Source organism: Cupressus sempervirens, chromosome 1 (assembly GCF_028749045.1).
Source record: "Cupressus sempervirens isolate cs-2001-9-10 chromosome 1, ASM2874904v1, whole genome shotgun sequence".
Lineage (NCBI taxonomy): Eukaryota > Viridiplantae > Streptophyta > Pinopsida > Cupressales > Cupressaceae > Cupressus > Cupressus sempervirens.
Genome location: NC_143118.1, coordinates 700,397,813 through 700,418,441, shown reverse-complemented (window position 1 = coordinate 700,418,441; position 20,629 = coordinate 700,397,813). Strand labels below are relative to the sequence as shown.

Genomic DNA, 20,629 nt, shown 5'->3' with positions numbered 1-20,629 from the left:
TGAAACAAATCAGAAACTGACTGTTTTAGGTAACTGTTACATTGGCACCGCCAGTTACAAACCCATTTAGATAAACAAACTTAACCTCATTCAAATTTCGATTTTGTACAACCAAACAAAAGATTCACATATTTTCAAACAAATTCCAGGTGAACCAAACAGGACTGGAATACATATTTTCCATTCTCATTCTTCATTCATATACCCATTCTCATTTTCAATTCTAATACTCAATTCCTATGCCTGCAACCAAACGGGCCCTTACAGTACATGCACATCTGTTATTGAAAGCATCACAGTATACATACAGTAATTTTTCTGCTTGCAGAATTCAACCAATATATATTCTAAATATTCATAGAAAATATCTGTGCTTTATATTGTCTTCAGCTTTTTACTGCTTATGTTACATGTTTACAAGTACTCTTATTTATGACTTCTGAGTTGTCATGTTTTAATGGTCCTTTGGCAAACTGCATCTCCAACATTTTTTTCATGTGATTTGGTGAGAAATAGTTATTCTTCACCAAGCTGATATTTTCCAAACTGAGACCTCTATTGACTTCCTTGGCATTTGACTTTTTTTATATCAGTTCTTAGGCATACAACTTAATATGTATCTAATTCAAATCTATTTAAACCTGAAGTTTGTCACTGTTTATAAACTGCATATTTCACAATGATCAACTCATTAACTTCATTGCTGTAAAATCTTCAGTTCAGATTTTGTCACTGACTTCAGATAACTGTCATTGTCGAATAGGATATTTGATATACTTATTTGCCATACTTACTCGTCTGGCTCATGGAAATGTATTGCTGCAAATCAATTCACTTTTTCACATATGAAGTATATTCGTATTTGATATCTTTATTTAATAGCATGCATAGCTTCAACTCACATCTTTATGAATTACATGATCTTCAAATACAAGTACTATTTCTTTTCTTTATATATATTATTCAATATAAAACTGTTGTAGATTTTAATTATGTTTATCATGCTCATCAATCTCCTTTTGTTTCTATATCTTTGACATCAATGATTTTCTCATTGTACTATTGACATCAATGACAGTATTCCATCAACCCAAAACAAACAAAACAAATCTCTTGCTTTGACATAAAATGAAGAACAATAGTCTAAGGCTGCATTTGAACAAAGGGATGATGGAGAGCAAACTAATGCAACAAATTAGCAAAACAAGCAAGAAATGCAAGCTAAACCGGATTCTCACACTTGCTTGGAGAGCAAAGAGAAAAATTTGGAATTAGAAGAAGTTGGAATGAACTTGTTCTCTCCAAAATTGGGTTTAGCAAGTGTGTTTGCATGTAATGACCAAATGCCTTTGAAAGATTCAAACAATAGCTTTAATTTATAGTTTTTAAATGCAAATGCATGTGCAAGATCTTGTAAATGTCTTCCAAAGTACAGCTTGCATTTATCCAAGTGATTTTCATGGTTGAAAAAGTCTCTTCGAGGCATATTCGGGTGCTTTGACTTGCTCTACATGTGCATGTATTTGCTGCAAAAGCTTCAAAAAATCCCTTTCCTTCCAATGTTTATGCAAAATCAGGGTTAGAATGCCCTATTGCATGTGTGTTTTTCATTAGAATGCCCAAAATTGGGTTTTTAATGCCCAAGTACATGTTTTAAATGGGCAAAACAAGTGCATTTAAGCCGAAATTGGATTCTCAAAGGGCAAATGCATGTCATGTTTTTGGGTGCACAAGGCAATTCACACTCTCCAAGTGCATTTGCATGTTTTAAATATGCAAGGAAAACACATGCATTTGTGCATTTTTGGAGTTGAAAGGCAAAATCGGGGTCTCCACATGCAAACACATGTTTTAAATATGCAGCATGGATGCATGTAAGTCATATTGCAAACAAATCGGGGTCTCCAAAGGCATTTGCATGTGCACCAAGCCAAAATTGCACCCTTCAAGAGGCATTGCATGTAAGCATTTTTGAAGGCCAAGAGGAAAACCGTGGAGTTGGAGAGTATTTAGATGCAAACACATGTTTTAAATATGCATGTATTTGTGGTCTTTAGTGCAAATCACAGTCTTGGACTGCTATTGCGTATAACGCCTAACATGTATTTGGGAAAATATGCCCTTTAAATGATTTTGCATGCAAGTATTGGCAAGTGAGAGGCAAATTGCACTCTTGGAGCCTCATTACATGTTTTAAAAAGCATGGAAATAGTCTCTTAGTGCAAATCACATTCTTGGAGAGCATTTGCATATTTGCATTTGGCTGGAAAACATGTCCTCAAGGCAAATCACACTCTCCACAGAGCATTACATGTTTTAAAAATGTGATTTTGGTTTGCTCAAGTCAAACATTTCCACCCCAAGAGTAAATCACACTCTCCAAGGGTGACTGCATGTTTTATTTTTGCCTTTTCATGCAAATTTTAAAAACATGCTTTTACATGTCTTTGCATTTGGGTGTCCAAGGTAAATCACACTCTAGGAGGACAATGACATGTATTGGTTATTTTCATATGCATCGAAGAGGTAAATCTCACTCTCTAGATGCATTTGCATGTAACATGTTAGAATAAAAGACATGTTGTTGAGTTGCATCACTCAAGTGATCTATTTAGCGCATGTCAAATTGATTATTGAGCAAGTGTCATGTTACATCCCAATTTTTGACCTAGTTTAACATATAGCCGTTGAGGTTCGCATGAAGTTAGTTGGCAGTTTAATTTGTTATAATCTTGCGAAATGGTAAATATGGTTAGTTGTTATAATTTCAAATAAAGAAAACAAGCTAGATGATCATTTATCACGAATTTATGGAATTGAGAAGATGGTTAACTGTTATGTTTAATTACGATGAAATAATTTAACTGTGGAGAATTTCCTTGCAAGAAACACATCAAAGGGGAGGAAGCATTGTCAAAAAAGAATAAGGCAATGGAGCATCACCATTACTTGGCAGATGAGTTGAGGACCTAGCGATTTGAAATAGGATACATCTGTGGGACCCGCATGAGCTATTTAAATAAATAATTTGAGAAACATAAATAATTGGGTTAAAATATAAAACGTACCTCAAAGGATTTAATATGATCCTTGACCATATTATTATAATATATATGTATATATGTACATATAGATATAAAAATGAAGTGGCACCAATATATTATAATAATATGATAAAATGATGTCACCACATTAATTTATATTTACATATATGTATGTAAATATAAATTATAACAATAGTCGAATTATAACGTTTCCAACTCTCCTTCCATTCATTTTATTCTTTCCTTGTTTATAACTGATTAACACTTGGCATGGCAAATTGATTTAATACTTGTTATTCGAATTAAAACATTTGGAATTTGAGTCAACTATAATCTTTTGTAATCAGTGGGAGCCAAGGAGTCATATTTCACCCTCCATTTAAGGAAGTCGTGAGGGAGAGGCGGGATCACCCTTTCCCTTGGTGCCCGAATTCTTCCTTCCTTGCTACATTCAAAATTTCCTTGTTTCTTTTACCAACTCGTCCCTGCATTGATACGACTATAATCTGCCTTTGATATGTTTTACATTTTGCCGTTAAAACGTTTTACAGTTTGCCATTCATATATCTTACCATACACCATTGGTTCATCCACTATTACCATTGTTTAAAAAAAAACCTTGTTCAGATTGTGTGACTTCAACTTCAAGCGATTTCGGCTAAGATGCTATGATTAAGCACTGAAGAAGTCAAGAGGGAGCCGATCTGTTTTGCAAGTTCCCCAATGGATACAAAATAGATGAGTTACCCTTCTATATATTTGAATGCATATTCTCTTGTAGCCGATTTGGCATGGTAAATCAATAGTAGGACTGAGATTATTATATGAATACTTGCTGATGGTTCTCATGATTTTCATATAGTTTTGCTGATTTTTAATTACTGAATACTACAACCAGTACTAAGAAGTTGAAATGATAGTTGTAGAGTATTGTAATGATTATATGAACCATCACCATTATTTTGAATAACAATGGCATTAATCATGTAGTCTTGATCCATGACATTAAGAACATAATGCTCTTAATTTTCTAACACCTAGGATTCATTGGCAATGAAGCCATGAAATGGTGAAGAGGTATAAATAAAATAGAATGATCATAATCTTTCAGGCACCTAGGATTCACCGCAAAGAAGCCATGAAAGGGTGAAGAGGTGGAATGAATCTGCAAGAACGCAGAAGAGAAATAAGATATGATTAAATTAATTAATTAAACATTAAATTTTGCAATCTTTAAGAATATCCTTTTCAAATCACAAATTGTGATAAGCTAGAACATATATGTTATTCATGGATTTGTTGGGAATATGCAGACAGAGTTGATTGCTCTAAGATCCGAACACTTAGGATTCACCAGCTGTATAGCCATGGAAAATAGTGAAAATGTGAGATGGAGTTTGTAATGACTTAGAAAAGAAAAGTTAGATATGATACATTAAATCTAGAATAATATCATTTAATAGCTCATACATGATCCTGTTATTGTAACTCCTGCTATCAAGTCTAGTGGTGTGGTTAGATACTAGGATGCTCAATAGATGACAGATGCTCTAAGTCCAATTCTGGGTAGGGAGGGCCTTTCTTGTTAGAGATTGTATGGGTAATAAGTTAAGGTCCGAGGTTAGGTGGTTAAGCCTCTAACAGGTATTTTACTTTTATGATGTATATTCAAGGCTAAGGTAAGATTAATTGAGTTTTCTCATCATTACAGTTATTTTACATTGAGTTGCGAGAGAAAGATTTATTTGATGAAATGTTATATCAATCTTTCATTTATATGAATAATAAATATAAGCATATCTTCTAATCTTATGTTATTGCCACAAGGAAAGGAATGATATAGTGGTATTTGAAGCCCTAAGTGATACAATGGTATCTGAAGCCCTAATTGAAATAGTGGTATCTAAAGCCCTAATTGATTGAAAGGTAATCGGTGCCCTAATTGATATAGTGGTATGTAATGCCCTAATTTTATATAGTGGTATTTAATGGTATTTGTCATTTGATTTTGATATAGCAGTATTGGATGGAAGTCGTTATATGCTATTTTTATAGTAGTATTTGTGGACTAATCTGGGTGATTGCAGAAACATCTCTACAATGATTTCTCGATCCCAATTCCTTGGTATGCGGATTTAAATTTTTATAGTAAATTTCTTGATGGTGTTTTAAGTTCTTAGTTAAGAAATTTTGTTTAACTGATTTTAACCGTTAATCTCTTTTATATAAACAAAACTGATATAACTGTCTTCCTATGAAATTGAAGTGATAATTGTGTTTCTTTGAGTATGTTAGTTGTTAATTAAGACTCGAGAAAATTGGTTGTTACATGTCACTTAAAGGGGTCAAAAATCATATTTACACTATATTTTACATATAAAGTGCAAATATTTTCAAAAAACATTTCACTAATAAAACATTTAAGTAAATCTCAACATCAAAATAGACTATAAAGTAATAATGCGACTTAAGTGAAATATTAAAATGAAACTCAACATCAAAATATAACATTAAGTTCACTATTATGACTTAAGTGATAAATTTAAGTCATAAAGTAACTTCAAAACATAAAATAAAGTGAATTTAAGTTATATTTTTCAAAAAGTGCAACTCAACATTAAAATGTAACATTAATGTTTTAAAATATGTAGTTGAGCTTGGAGAGTTCTCTTTTTGGGCACTTAAATGATTGTATCTTTTGACGAAGAAGTCCGATTAAGCCCTAAGATATACTGAATCGAAGGGAAACCTTAAGCAAGAGATTGAAGAAAACAAAAAGATTAAAACCAACTAAACAAGCACTAAAAAACGCAAAAAGGGACGTTGAAGGCCTCAAAAATCAAGCATAGGCTAACATAATGAAAAAATGAAAAGGACTCGACAAAAGCCTTTAGTAAAAGGATTCACTATTCGAATTGGGAACAATTAGTTAATCAATGTTATCTAATTAAATGATGAATTATCTTAGAAAGATGGGAAATTTAGTTGGAAAAGTTTTGTATTTTTACCTCCATTTTGTGATATCAAAATGCGGGACAACACATCACACTGGATACAACTTCTTGGCGTGTTTTCATTTCTATTTTTATTAACCCTTTGGTGGTTGTTGTAAGCACCCGACGAGGCATTAGAATTTATGAGTCTTAGTAGTGTGGTAGGCAAGGTTGCATGTACCCCTTGTGTGAACAACATTTAAATGTTCCTCACCTTTAGATCTTACAAGCACTCTTGAATGGAGTGTTCAAACACTTCGTAGATGTCACAAAAGGATATCTTGATATGATTGGCCTCGGTATGCTCTTCACTTTTGCTCTTTGTGCACCACACTTCCTTTCTTTCCTTAGTCTCCTTTTTTTCCCTCATCTCTTTCATCATCCTCGTCATGTCCTTCTGTAGGGCCTGTATTGTCTTGGACTCTCCCTCACTTTCATCATCTATACTATCATCATCACTCGCCTTCCTCCCACTTGATGTTTTATTCACTCTCAACATCCATTGATTAGTTACAAGCCTCTGTGTAAATTGATGGGGGTACCACCTTCATGTTTTCCCTTATGAAGGGGGTTAATCCCTCGATAGACCATATTTTCTTCAATCCGTCCATTGGATGGCTTTCCAACTTACCAATGATGGTAGGCCTAGACTATCTCACTTTTCCTTGGTGGGTATTATCTATTTCAGCTACCACTTTGTCATCATCACAAAATAATTTGGATTCTGCCTAGAATGCTTGCTTCAGATTGTTCCAAATGTTTTTGGCCATCTATGGCAAGTTGGTATATGAATCAATTATTATTCCTCGTAGAGCAGCTGGAAAGGCTTTCAATCGGTAATCTTCATCCTCCTAACATCTTGCCTTCCATATCTTTACACGTCTTGCAGTGGCGAGCTGAATCTCTCGTTCTGTCTCAATTGAATTTTGGAATCTTCTACTTCTCTAGGGTATTCATTCTTTTCCTACGATCGGGAACTTTTATGTCGTTAAATGCTGGTTGGTTGTCATCTCCTCTATTTTCCTCCAATAAAGGTCAATAGAAAAATTGATCGGATAATATAATTTATTAAATATCAATAATAAGACAAGAAAGTATAATATAGTATTATAAATAAATGAATAATTAAGATTTATCAATACTATTAAATTGATTATAAATAAAAATTAGTAATCAAATTATAATAGATAAACGAAATAATAAAAATAATAAATATGTTCTTAGTGCAATAAAATAATATTAATTTGAAAACATATTTGTATAGGATATTATGAATATGATAATAAACAAGGAACACAATATTTTAATATCATTAGGAAAAGATTAGATAGAACTACCTAACTTACAAGAGTTGGGCATCCATCATTAAGTAAATAAAATAATAATAATAAAGGAAACTAATAATTAGCAATTTAAGTCAATCATATAGCCAAGGCGAGATATATGGAAGGGTGAACACGTGATAATCGGGAAGCAACCTTATTAATACCCTCAAGCAACGAATGCAATCAAAACAATAACTATGATTTGGAAAGGTGTAAGGAACGCATGCTATAGTCACGTATGTTGGCAGTGCGAGCTCTCAGTTATTTTTCAAGAGATAAATACATGTGCCCTCATAGAGAAATAGATGAAATAGAAGTAGGTAACGACACAGTGGGACCAGGACATCACACCGGAGCATCACAGTGGGACCAGGCAATAGACACAATACCAGACAGGCTCGTTTCCAAGGGAAAAATGACGACTGGGCCCAGCCCATAGCAAGATAGTGGTAGGCTTTTAAGCCAGGGGTTTCAAGGTGCACTTTTTGATTTTTTTTTGTTTTATATATTTGCTCTTGTTAGTCTTGTTTTGTCCTTCTTTCCTTTGATCAATGGAAAAACAAATTGTGGATACACAAACAATGGGAAAACAAACGGTGGATATGCAAGCTATGGGAAAACAAACCATATCATTGGTAAAAAACGGTCAAGAAATTTTGGTGCACTTTGAAACTAACCATTTAGGTCAAGTCAAAATGGCATCACTCGGCAAGACAGGGAAATATATTTGGGTCAACATTAAACAGTTCAAGGGCATTTTAAAACGTGGACTTGCTCGCTTGAAAGGGTCACATGAAAAGCAGAAACACAGGCAGAGATTGCATAAACCAGAGAAGAAACAGAAAGATGTTGTCAAAATGCATCCTCCTCCACACTTAGATGGTGACAATCATTTGTGTGGTAGCAGCAACTTTGTTGATTCTGTCACTTACAACCCTACCTCCACACCTCTCGCTTGGTGCCCAGATCTTTATGTGCAAGAACTATTGAGGGCCAAGAGGAGGTTGGAACTCCTAGAGGCTAAGGAACAAGAAAGTTACCATAATATGCAGGTGTTAATTGCAGCAAATAAAACTCTTGCAGATAATAACAACAGTTTAAAAGCTCAAATCTCAACGCTACAAGAAACACTTTTAGCAGGGAAGCTTGAATGGCAGAACATAAAGGATGAATGGAAAAATCTGAATGCTACATTGGAAACAAACAAAGTCACAGCAAATACGGAGTCATCTCATTATAAGGAGAGAACAATTCTTCACACTTATTCGTTGGGAAAGGCAGGGGTTGAAGAGGAGAGGAGAAGTTTTTTAGAAGTCACCAAAACTTGGGACAAAAACAGCAAACACCTTGATATAGCAAGAGAAGAGGAAAAGATTCGTGTGAATACACAAGACGGAGAGGTCAAGGAAAGGTAGCGTAGGGCATCCAATATAATTATCAAAGGGATAAAAGACTATGGGGAAGGCGAACACACCCTCGGCTTAACGAGGGATTTCCTACAAGATGTGTTGTTGTGGCAAGGACAAATCTGTCAAGCTTGGAGGGTTGGCAAACCACATGCTGAGAGAAATAGGCCAATCAAGGTAGTCATGCCCAGCATTAGCAACAAACAAAATCTACTTAACAAAAAACAGCTCTTGAGGGGTTCTCGCTTCGTTGTATAGGAGGATTTAATCATGAGACAGCAAGTAGAAAGAAGAATGGAAATGGAAAAAATCAGAACAGCTAGAAATGAAGGCAAAAGAGCTTGGATGTTCAAGGGAAAAGCAATTATTGCTCATTTTGGCCACCGCTCCAATCAATATGCAGCAAGAAGGCAACAAAGATGTGACAACAAACACATTAGCATGCAGCGATACAACAAAATCAGCAATCACACTTAGCGATAATAACTCAACTTCGAGTCTTTCACATCAAAACAAATAGCAATCAAGCTTAACTCAGGCGTCCTTAAGTTTAGTTTGTTAGAATTGCAGAGGTTATCCATGGAGACGTGGGCCTGGGTTAGGACCTATTGCGGAAGGCAAAGACATTATTTGTCTCATAGAGACGCATGAGCATGAGGGATGCAAGACCCCATTGTTTGAAGGCTACTGGAAGATGGCATGTGGAATGAGGCAGTGGGAAATGGTTTGGTTAGATGGGCTAAGTCAGGCACTTTCACTTGCAACACATACAACGGGGCAAGTGTGGTAGATTATGTAATTTGTTCGCAGAATTTGTATGAAAATATTGAAGAAGTTGAAATTGGAGAGCACATTTGGGATCTCAAATCAAATCATAGACCATTGTACGTAAATTTGTATTGGGTAAAGGATAGGCGGATTGGAGCAAAAACCCAAGGCCCTCAATACCCCCCTTCTCAGGGCAAAATTTTGTTAACTTCAGAAAATAGTAACACTTTCAGAGCTACTCTTAAGGAACTTTGTATGGGACACACTATGTATAAACATGGTGTTAACAGTTATGATTTATCAAATCTGATTCATGAGGCTCTGTCAAAATGCAAGAGAGCAAAAAAATAGAAAATCTGAAACTAATTGTTTTCCAGCTAATGCTTGGTTTGATAAGGAATGCAAGAGAGCTAGGAGGAACCTAAGGGAGTCAAATAAAACTAACCTTGACATTTAGGCCTACAAACAGATCCTAAAGAAGAAAAAAACTGATTTTATGTTCACAAGGAGAGAGGAGCTAATTTTCTTGGGCAGAAATAACCCCAAATGTTTTTGGAAAGAACTCCAACCAAGGAGAAAACAAATTGAAAATAATAATATTACTGCCACCCAATGGTTTGAATATGCTAAGAAACTTTATGAACAAGAGGGTGGAGTGGGATAGCCACCTTTGGTCAATGATGATACAAATCTTTTCACTGTACAAGAGATAGAGGCAGGGATTAAGAAGTTAGGTGGAGGTAAAGCAAAAGACCTTGTTGTGCTCCAAGCAGAATATCTGAAGTGGGGTATGAAAACTCTTGCACTGCACATCACTGAAATTTTCAACAAAATTTGCCAAGAAGGGTTTCCGAAAGATTGGACAATCAGCCTTGCAATACCACTTTTTAAGAGTGGTGATGTTAACAATCCCTCCAACTACAGGACTATAATGATCAATCCCCTCTTCGCTAAACTTTTTGGCAGCATGATAGAAACTAGGATTAGCAAATGGGCAGAAGAAAACCATAAACGTGCTAAAGGGCAAGCTGGTTTTAGGCCAAAACATTCGACAGTGGATCACTGTGTCACTTTGAGACACATTATTGAAAAAGAGTGAGAGAAAAAGGAAGAGGTATTTTGTTGCTTTGTCGACTTTAAAAAGGCTTTTGACACCGTTCCGAGAGACAAGCTTTGGTTTAGGATGGGAGAATTGGGGATTCCTATGCATCTCAGAGCTGCTGTTCATAGGATCTACGAAGAGGTGAAAGTTAAAATCAGAACTTCGGATGACATTTCAGAATGTTTTAGGAGCGATATCGGGGTCAAACAGGCTGCCCTTTATCTCCTACTTTGTTTGGTTTATATATTGACAAACTGGAAGAGTGGTTAAACATGCAAAAGGGTGAAGGCATTCAGCTAGGTGAATTTGTTATAAAGCTGCTCCTATATGCGGATGATCTCATTTTAATTGCCAAATCTGCCTGTGGTTTGCAAGATCATCTATCTTCTCTTGAGCGCTTTTGCGAAATGGTGGGGATGCAGGTCAATATCAGCAAGACTAAGGTTATGATTTTCTCTAATAATAAAAAACAACACCAACATGAATTTTATTACAATGGAAGTGTTCTTGAAGAAGTTGCGGAGTATAAATACCTTGGCATCGATTTCACCAAAAAACTAAGCTGGTCTAGCTGCAAGAATAAAAGGATATTAGGTGGATGGAAGGCTTTTTATGCTCTTCAGAATAGGTGCCATGAAGCAGAGTTGTGGGATTGGAAAACTATTCAAACCTTGTTCGGTCTTCTTGTGCTGCCAGTTGTTCTTTACGGGTGTGAATTATGGGCCAGCAACACTACTAGAGCACAATGGAAACAAATCGAAGGAATCCAAAAGCGCTTGATCACAAGCAATTTTAAAATCAAAAACACTGTTCCATATGATATCATGCTAAGTGAAATGGGGGCTGCTCCTATTGAGGCACTTGCTATGGTTCGCCTTCTAAGCTATCTAAAAAGAATTGAAAAAATGGAAGAGGATAGATGGCCTAAAGTGGTCTTTATGACACACTATGTAAGCGAAAAAGGACATGGATGCAACAAAACATCAAATGGATGAGTAAATGGAATATTCAATTCAATATGTGCCCCACAAATAATAAAGAAATAAAGGTCTTTGTCATGGAAAAATTTTACAAGAGAAATTGGGGAAGCGAGATCGGAAGGAAGAAATTATATTATATAAATAAGTTCAACCCTGCTTGTGATCAACTCCAAAAAGCATACATAGGAGCCAACATTTCTTGGAGGGCTAAAATTCTTATTGCTCAATTGAGAACCAACTCTTACCAACTCCGTTGTGAGACCGAACGTTGGAAGAGGCCAAAAGAGGCTTGGGAAGAGAGAATTTGCAGATTCTGCAATTCTGGGAAAGTGGAAACTGAACAGCACTTTATTTTAGAATGTGAAGCCTACAAGAGTAGTAGAGATAAATTTACGGACACTATATGTGACAGTTCTTGGCATAACCTATTCAACGAAGAGTACATTGCGCAATTGGGTGGACTTATCATCATCCTGCACAAGTAGCGAACATTGCTACTTAAATCTGTTTGAGTTGTCTTGCTGTCCCATAGGCTGTTTTTAGTCTCGTGGACGTTAAAATTTTATCAATCTATCTATCTACAGACATCTATTCCAAGCATAGAGGGGGGAAGGGAATCTGGAGTGGAGAATAGGAAAAGCAGAGAAGGGGGTTTATCAAGCCATCGATCCTATTGTTTTGACACGGCAGCAACAGTCAGTAGACCATCGTACAAGCATGGGCCTATTCCACGTTAGACCAAGGGAGTTCCAGAACCATGTAAGCAAGGAGGTTACATCCAGTCATCAGTGGATTCAAGTCGCGCCAGAACAAGAGACCCAATATCGTGAGGGAAATAGCCAGAGAAGAGGAACGAGAAGTCATCCAAACCAAGTCATACTCATAACCATCGGGAAAGGAGGGACTGAATCAGACGTAGATCCAAATAATATGTGGCAATATAATATGATGGAGAAATCGATAGGAAGATTATGCTAAAGAATGTGTCATTCACGATAGACAAAGACGATGACCAGGCATTGCAAAAGATGTTAAATACGTAGTGAACAAAGGATATATATATCAGAATCCAACTTGGCGCTAATATCAATTGGCATTGACACGCAACAATTGCAGACATCAAGCAAGGAGGAGGACAGATCTTTCAAGGAAATCCATTCACGCACACCCAACACTTTATAGCCATGTAGGTAGAAGACACCTCATATGCAGATTGGCCCGTGTTAGATTGAATCAAAGCGGAGGGTTTTTCTAAGGGCATCAGGAGAGAAGGGAAGATACATCACGGCATCCCTTTAATAGATACTCAAAACCGATATTTATTCTGGATAGTGGCTCCTATTCAAACAAGTTTATTTCAAGCATTTGCAATATTGGCTCTGGATATCTACCAGAGATAGTGCCATTGTCGCAAGGACAGGACAATCAAGTAAGACACCACATATCATGAGCTCTATTAAAATTTGCAGACTAGTAGCAATTACGAGAAGAGTACAATCCATGTAGAGTTACACGGCTAATCAATAAGAGCTCGGTATCAACAAGAAGGGAAGAAGTTGAACTCAAAAGCACCACAACAAGTTGGCATGACGGTTAATAATCAATCAACATTCAATTGAGATCCAACATCTTCAGGAAAGGTAAGAAAGGAGACAAACCCTATCAGTGAGTACATGCAGATCAAAAACAATTCAGAGAATATATATCAGAATACTATCACACTTAGACTATCAATAAAGAAATTCAATAATTAAAAAATATTTAAATTCAATGAATCTGAGACCAACCACCAATGAATAGTCAACCAATTGCTAAAGACCAAGTCAATAGTTATGAACTTAATCAGCACACAATTTGAATCCAGTCAGCAGTGACTTACCAATAAAAGAGCTTTACACATCTTGGAATGGAAAGATCAGTATACATATATATGCAGCATAGATTTATAAGGGAATAAGGAATCTTACTACATAGTAGTGAAACAAGTCGAAATTGAAGATAAAGGAACAGATTTAGGATTAACATAACTAGATTAACATTTCTATATCCATTCAGTAATAAGGGAGAAGGAAGAATTATATTGGATGGAGAGAAAACCAAATAATGATATATCTAGTTTTGTTCATTATGAATGAGATAAGAGTATTCATTAGATATAATTCATATGGAAACAAGGGGTTAACAAAAAGGATAAAAAGAGCAAAGATTATTAGTTATTCATATTAGAAATATTTATCTTGTTAAAAAGAAATAATCAATGTATTCAATTATAATTTGATCTATCTTACAAAATCAATGTATTCAATTATAATTTGATCTATCTTACAATCCTTAGTCAATGGAATTTGTTATTCAAAGACAAATTAAGGCAGATACACCAATGGACATTACATTGGTCGGTTTCTTTGCCACGTCCTTGTGCTTCTCTTGCACCTTGTGACATGCTTGAGCCCCCTTCCCTTTCACCTTTGTTGTACATGCCTTGGTAGTATGGGTATTCCCTCCTCCCTAACGTTTCTAGTTCTAGTTTTGTTTGCACTTTTTTCGGTTGTGCTGATATGGAAAGATTTCTGATTCCTTGTACAGTACCTTTAGATATGTCTGCAACCTCTCCTTCAAGATCCCTTTCTTCCCCACTGCCTTCCTCAAAGTGCTCAGATGGTTCTGTGCAAACGAAGTTACTCTCTCAATTGTTTGCCTCCAATCGTTCTTGTGCCTATGAGATGTTAGGGAGTAGTAACTCTCTTGTGGTATCTTCCCACTCTTGTCACATGGGTGATGCCTCAATAATTATATGAGTGTTACTATGCCCAGATGAACTGAGAGATCTCCTTACGAGGAGTTGTAGTTGATGTCGCCTCTCGATTTGTTCTTGGATCCGCAGAGACCTTATGACAATTTCTACTTCCTTCTCTGTTGTTTTCTCTTTCCTTGTTCATTGCCTTTTGCCTTTTATTTGGTAGAAGGGGCATTCATTATTAGAAGGACCAGAATTATGGTGCCTACTTGTGTCGTATGGTCTTCCATTTGGGTCCTGTCCCTTTCCTCATGCTGTTCTTGGAACTCAAGAAACATCTAAGCCAGCAGTCTTGGAAGGCTACCAAGAAGATCATATACAGGAGCCCTCATGATGAGTTTGGCTTGTATCTTGTTAGGAGAGAGAACACATCTCACGCTTGCACCTCGTTGTCTGTCAGCTAATCTTCTCGGGTCACTTCGTTCTCATCCTCGACATCATTGCAGATTATCAGTACTTGCTGGTTGAAGGGATGACCCATTTTGCCGCCATTTAGCCTATTCTTTCTTCCGTAAACTTCCAGGTTTGAACTTAGGCAACGGTGCCAAAATGTTAGATGCCTAACTTGGACCAGAGTATACAATGAATTCCATATTAACCAGTCAACAATGCTGTATTCTACACTATAAATGATAACATAAATGAGCAGAGATTACATGAAAGCATATAACATGTGAATTGGCAGAGTAATATCTTTATTCATAGCATCATAGTTCCAAGTTCCAACATTGACACTCAGAATTGTCCTGATTCCCCTACAAATAGTGCTCCAAGTTGGTTAATATTACCAGCCATTACACTATTTCCTAATAATTAATTTATTATATTTCCTTAACCAACAAAAGTGTTATTGATCACCTACAAACATTGCTGTTATGCTAAATAGTTCAAAATTCAAGCTCATCTAGCAAATTGGCTCATGAGAAAGTCTTGTCTATCCTCTTCTATGAAATTAGTAATTGGTTCATTCTGGAAGACATGTCTGAATCACAGGCAATCCAAATTCAAAGTTACCTGAATCTATTGCCTGAGGCATTTTAGTTCTCAATTTTTCTGATAATGATACATATTTTGTTGTCAATTTCTTGGGTACCTAAGGTCTGCGATGATTATTCTTGTATTTCAAGTTTCTGATTAATTTATGTTATCTCAATGATAGGTGACAATTGATCTTATATAGTCAATGTCATTTTATAATCAAATTCTTTAAGTTACCACCTGCCTTTGTAATACTTGAGTCATGGCTCATAATTCTTTGGATACTGCAATTATTTTATATCGATTTGCATTATATAATGTGATTATATCATTATCCAGGTGCAAATTTGCATTTTCTATCATTGCTGCTAGTACTTTTAAACTCAAGCCTGAGAAATGATGACGAGTGCAATATGAATTGATGTGCTATTTCTGTTCTAATTGATGATTGTATAGTCTAGCTAATTCAGTATACTAGAATTGTCCAATCTGAATAATGAGCTACTATTGTTGTATTATAACTTATGTTGGCATGGTCTATGAGTTATTATTTTCTCTATGTGATTTATTTCAGGTAGAAGCGACAATTGAATACATCTGTCGCTTTGAAGGAGAAGGGGCAATCCTTGTGTTTTTGACAGGGTGGATTGAAATTTCAGATATGATTATGAGGCTTAGAGAAAATCCACTATTAAATAATTCAGACATGTTTATGCTGCTTCCCTTACATGGTTCAATGCCCACAATACATCAACAGGATATATTTCAACGAGCACCCTTGGGTAAGAGGTAGGCTTATAATCTTTCCATTTAGTTATGTTTGATTTGAGCATTGATAATTCTGTGTATTCAAGGATTTCGAGTTAAAATCTTTGTATTTATTTATGATTTCTATTCTTTTTTATGATTTCATTTTCTTTCCATGCCACAAGGCCTAGTCACAGTTCTAATTTTGTTGCTCATTCAGTTCTAAGCTTGCTTCTTATCAGATAAGGCATAAATATCAAAAAATAGCATTGCTAATCAGGAATGCAAAAAATTAATTGGACTTTACTGAGGTCCTGCAGGTGAAGTGACCAATACACTTGCCTCTCACAAATTTATTTAGTTTTCATTCCTTTGTCGATCACCGAGAAAAAAAGCTTTTGCTGGGAATCCCTGGAAGGTAAAATACATCCATACACACACCCAATGACATTTCTCTTATGGAAACCGTCCATAGTTGTTGGCCTTCAGCCATACAACCTTCCTTTCATTCAATTTTGAATTGATAATAATGCTTGATTGGCATGTTAATTGTTGAATCATATTCTCCATCATCAATCAAGGCTGATGTGACTCTCGAAAGAGCTAGAATCTGGGTAGAGGTTGTTGATGCTTGTTTGGCTATGACAATAGATAATGGTTATGACCACCTCATTAACCAAATAAGTGTAAATACTTTTTAAATTTTAAAGTTAAACCAATGTTCTAATACTTTCCCTTACAGAATCTCTTTGACTTCATTTTGTGCCCCTCAAGATGGCCTCAGCTTTCATGCCAGATAAACTTTTCATATCCTATTTTGTCTAGTTTACGTGGTTCTGTAATGTCAGATAAATGCAATTTAGTTCTTTGAGAAGCATTCTGGTTATTCCCACTTTATAGAATTTTCACCATCTTTGTCGACTCCATAAAGTGTGCATTGGTGAAACAGCAAAGATAAGTCATTTATGGAGTCCAAAGGTCTTGTGAGGTTTGTATACAAACATGTGCAGGGTATGATTGGAGCATGGGGAATAAGTGACATGTAACTATGCTGCCATTTTGAATAAATGTACATTTTGATGATAAATTTTCTAAGCTCTTCTATGTAGCAGATGATCATAATTGGCTTCAATTGATAAATTGAACATTACAGCTAATTTGGTTTTGCAGAAAGATAATAATTGCCACAAATATTGCAGAGACCAGCATTACCATAGATGATGTTGTGTTTGTTGTTGATTGTGGCAAAGCAAAAGAAAGCGGTTATGATGCTGTAAACAAACTATCCTCTCTTACTTCTTCATGGATTTCAAAAGCTTCTGCTCATCAGGTATGTATTCACTTTCTGGGTAGGAAGAACAATACGATTTTATATATTGAAATTCTTTTGTTTACTGTATACATGTTGTAATAGCTTTCTATTGATTTGATGCGCTGACAAGCAGTGTACTGAATCACTATCTTGTCGGTCACATAGAGAAGGGGACGTGCTGGGCGAGTGAGGCCTGGTGTTTGCTATCATCTATATCCAAGAATTATTTATAATGCCATGCCACAGTTTCAGTTACCAGAAATCCTTCGAACACCTTTGGAAGGACTGTGCCTGCAAATTAAAAGTCTGCATTTTAAAAATGTTGCTAATTTCTTAGCCAAAGCGCTTCAACCACCCAATCCTCATTCAGTTCAAAATGCAATTGACCTTCTCAAGACCATAGGTGTTTTAAATGATATGGAGGATCTTACTTCATTAGGTATTCTGTTTATGACTTAATATATATGTCTACTTCTGAAGCAGTCTATTGCCTGATGTGGAAGGATGTAGAAATGAGATTATATATTCCATTGAAAACTTGCATTCCAAAGGCAAATGATAATGTTAAAGAAAATTTGTTGCTTTCTATGTGATAACCAGGATGCCATTTATCCACATTACCTGTTGACCCAAAAGTTGGAAAAATGTTGTTGATGGGAGTTGTTTTCCAGTGTTTGAGCCCAGCATTGATAATTGCTTCAATGGTTGATCACCGGAGTGCATTTATCCTTCCAATTGATGATAAACACGCAGCTGACAGAGTCAAAAAACATTTTGCAGGAGATTCCAACAGGTATGTCCTTCTATTCCCTATAATAGTTTTCTTCAAATCACCACTGGTTTGCAGTGGCATCATCAAAGGTAGCATCTATTCATTCCAAGCCTTCTTTAGTTGCTTTATCCTCTACTACTTTTTCATATTGTACCTCAGAAATTCACTTGAGACCATGATCATTGTTTCACTAATGGAATTTTTAATCGTAAATATGGCAAGTTGACAATGTAAAATTATAATGAAATTTGAGAAACCATCAGTCTGGCTACAAATTCTCTGAACTCTAAATTGGCTTCTCTTCGGTTGCTGAAACTCACTGCTAATTATTTTTCAAAACATAATTTGATAATCATCAATTGCGTCTATCTACCAACTGTTTTTTGTTTCTTTTTGTTGATAGGGATGTTTGTTTGTCTTAATTTGAATTTAGAAGAGTGAAGTCAGATCTGCACTTTACACGCAGATGCCCCATTCTTTGCTGCATATGTGTTCCATATTGCCAAACAGATGTTTATCTCTTCTTTTTTATGCATTCTTGTCATTATACTTATTATCAAATCCATGACAGTGTTATTTGGGGTTTTTCAGTGATCACATTGCACTTCTGAGAGCTTTTGAAGGTTGGCAGCTTGCCAAGCGTGATGGCTGGGAAACTGAATTCTGCCGTCAAAATTTCTTATCCTTGCCAACATTACAAACAATAGAGAAAATGCAAATGCAGTTTTATAATCTACTTGCTGACATTGGATTCATTAACAAAACTTTGAGTATTCAGGTAGACATTCAACTGCATATCTGTGCTCATGTATAAAATTGTCAGTCTTATCAGGTAGAATATTTTTTGTTATAACGACTATAAAGTTCTTAGATTGCTACGATTACCTGCTGAACAACAGTATCTATTAAATGTTCTTACTTGCGATGCTTCACATGTTTAAACATTCTGGTTATCTGTGAGGTGTGCCATGCTACATTACAACTCCTTCTTCTTCTTATCTTCCCAGGAGTATAACAGGTACAGTGCAGACATGGAAATGATTTCTGCCGTTTTATGTGCGGGCCTTTATCCATGTGTTGCACAGTGTAAAGCAGCAGGAATATTCACCAAAGAAGACGGTAAAATTTCTATCAATCAATCATCAGTCAATGCACGTGTTCGTATTTTTCCACGGCCTTATTTGATCTATAGTAATAAGGTAAAAACAAGTACCATTTTCATTGGAGACTTGACCAATATATCTGATTATGCTCTGCTTATGTTTGGGGGCACTCTTACATCAAGTCAAAGTGGGCAAGCCATAGAGATGCTTGGAGGTTATTTACATTTTTCTTCATCAGAGAGAACTTTGAGGCTAGTTCAGGTGAAGTTGAAAATTAAATGTTTGTTTATTTTTAAATTTTCTTAACTTTTCATCAAATAAACTTTTATGATTTCTAATTCTTTTGAAACACCTTCAGAATTTAAGGGCAGCACTTGACGGACTTTTGCAAAGAAAAATAGATGAACCTGCATTAGACATTCATGTAGAGGGTGAAGGGGTTGTTCCTGCTGTTATAGAATTGCTGCATAGTGAGAATAGGTGTGAGAATGCCAATAGCAATGATCCCTAATGTGTATGTTATTGAGGTTAGAAATTAGAGCTGTACCAACAGCAATTTTGGTCAAATAATATGGGCAAAAAACTGTTAAATCATAGGTTCAGAAGATGTAAACATATGTTCAATAATATCATCACTACTGGTTTAGCTCCTCTATGACATTTTTGAGTCGTCATTTTGCAAATTGCATTCACTTATAGATGACAAGAATGTGTTTATAATTATTATTTGGAGGACAGCAGAAGTTTCTTGTACTGAACTGTCTGATTCGTGGGTCCTAGCATTGGGATTCTTCCAAATATCATTCTGAAGTTTCAAGACAATAAAATACATTAGCATATAGATTGTTGAGGGTTTTATTTGAGATTAGTATGCATGAAAAGATCATCCGACTTGTTAAAAAAAACTCTCTAAAAAAATCACTCTTCTTGGATGCTCTGAATTTGTAATTTCTTAATTGTGTTAGATCTGTTCTAGCATGTGATTATTGATATTCTCTTGTCGCATGATAATAATTTACAATGTGCTCAAGTAGGGGTAACCTTTTCTCAGAACAGTCCTATTATGTTAGTTGCATGATATCTATTTATGTTAATCAGTGAAATTTTGTTGCTCAAAGAGAATGTTTTCTAACATATTTTATGAAAGATCAAGGTAAACTGATGAGGTCCCCTCGGTTGAAATTGAATATTTCATAATCAATGGTAGAGGCTGCAAGATTTTCCATGGCTTTTGGAGCATCAAAATTAATTTGATGCTTGGGAACCAACTAGCAGGTAAGCTAGATTATTGAGCTTCCCTCC

The 20,629-nt window shown here is 35.6% G+C and overlaps 1 protein-coding gene across 5 annotated transcripts in view; it reads left to right on the top strand.

Annotated features, from left to right (window-relative positions):
- LOC149579872 (DExH-box ATP-dependent RNA helicase DExH1-like) overlaps positions 1-20,183 on the top strand; it is a 187,841-nt gene extending 167,658 nt beyond the window's left edge. For 3 of the 5 annotated variants that reach the window (XM_089787507.1, XM_089787501.1, XM_089787514.1), the window contains 7 exons: positions 15,968-16,182; positions 17,311-17,470; positions 17,618-17,891; positions 18,053-18,245; positions 18,816-19,002; positions 19,232-19,588; positions 19,686-20,183. In XM_089787507.1, coding sequence (XP_089643633.1) covers positions 15,968-16,182; positions 17,311-17,470; positions 17,618-17,891; positions 18,053-18,245; positions 18,816-19,002; positions 19,232-19,588; positions 19,686-19,838 — 1,539 coding nt within the window. In that variant the 3' untranslated portion in view covers positions 19,839-20,183. The remainder of the gene's footprint in view (positions 1-15,967; positions 16,183-17,310; positions 17,471-17,617; positions 17,892-18,052; positions 18,246-18,815; positions 19,003-19,231; positions 19,589-19,685) is intronic. The other 2 variants (XR_016352854.1, XR_016352853.1) reach the window with 2 other exon arrangements.
- The last annotated feature ends 446 nt before the right edge of the window (positions 20,184-20,629 follow it).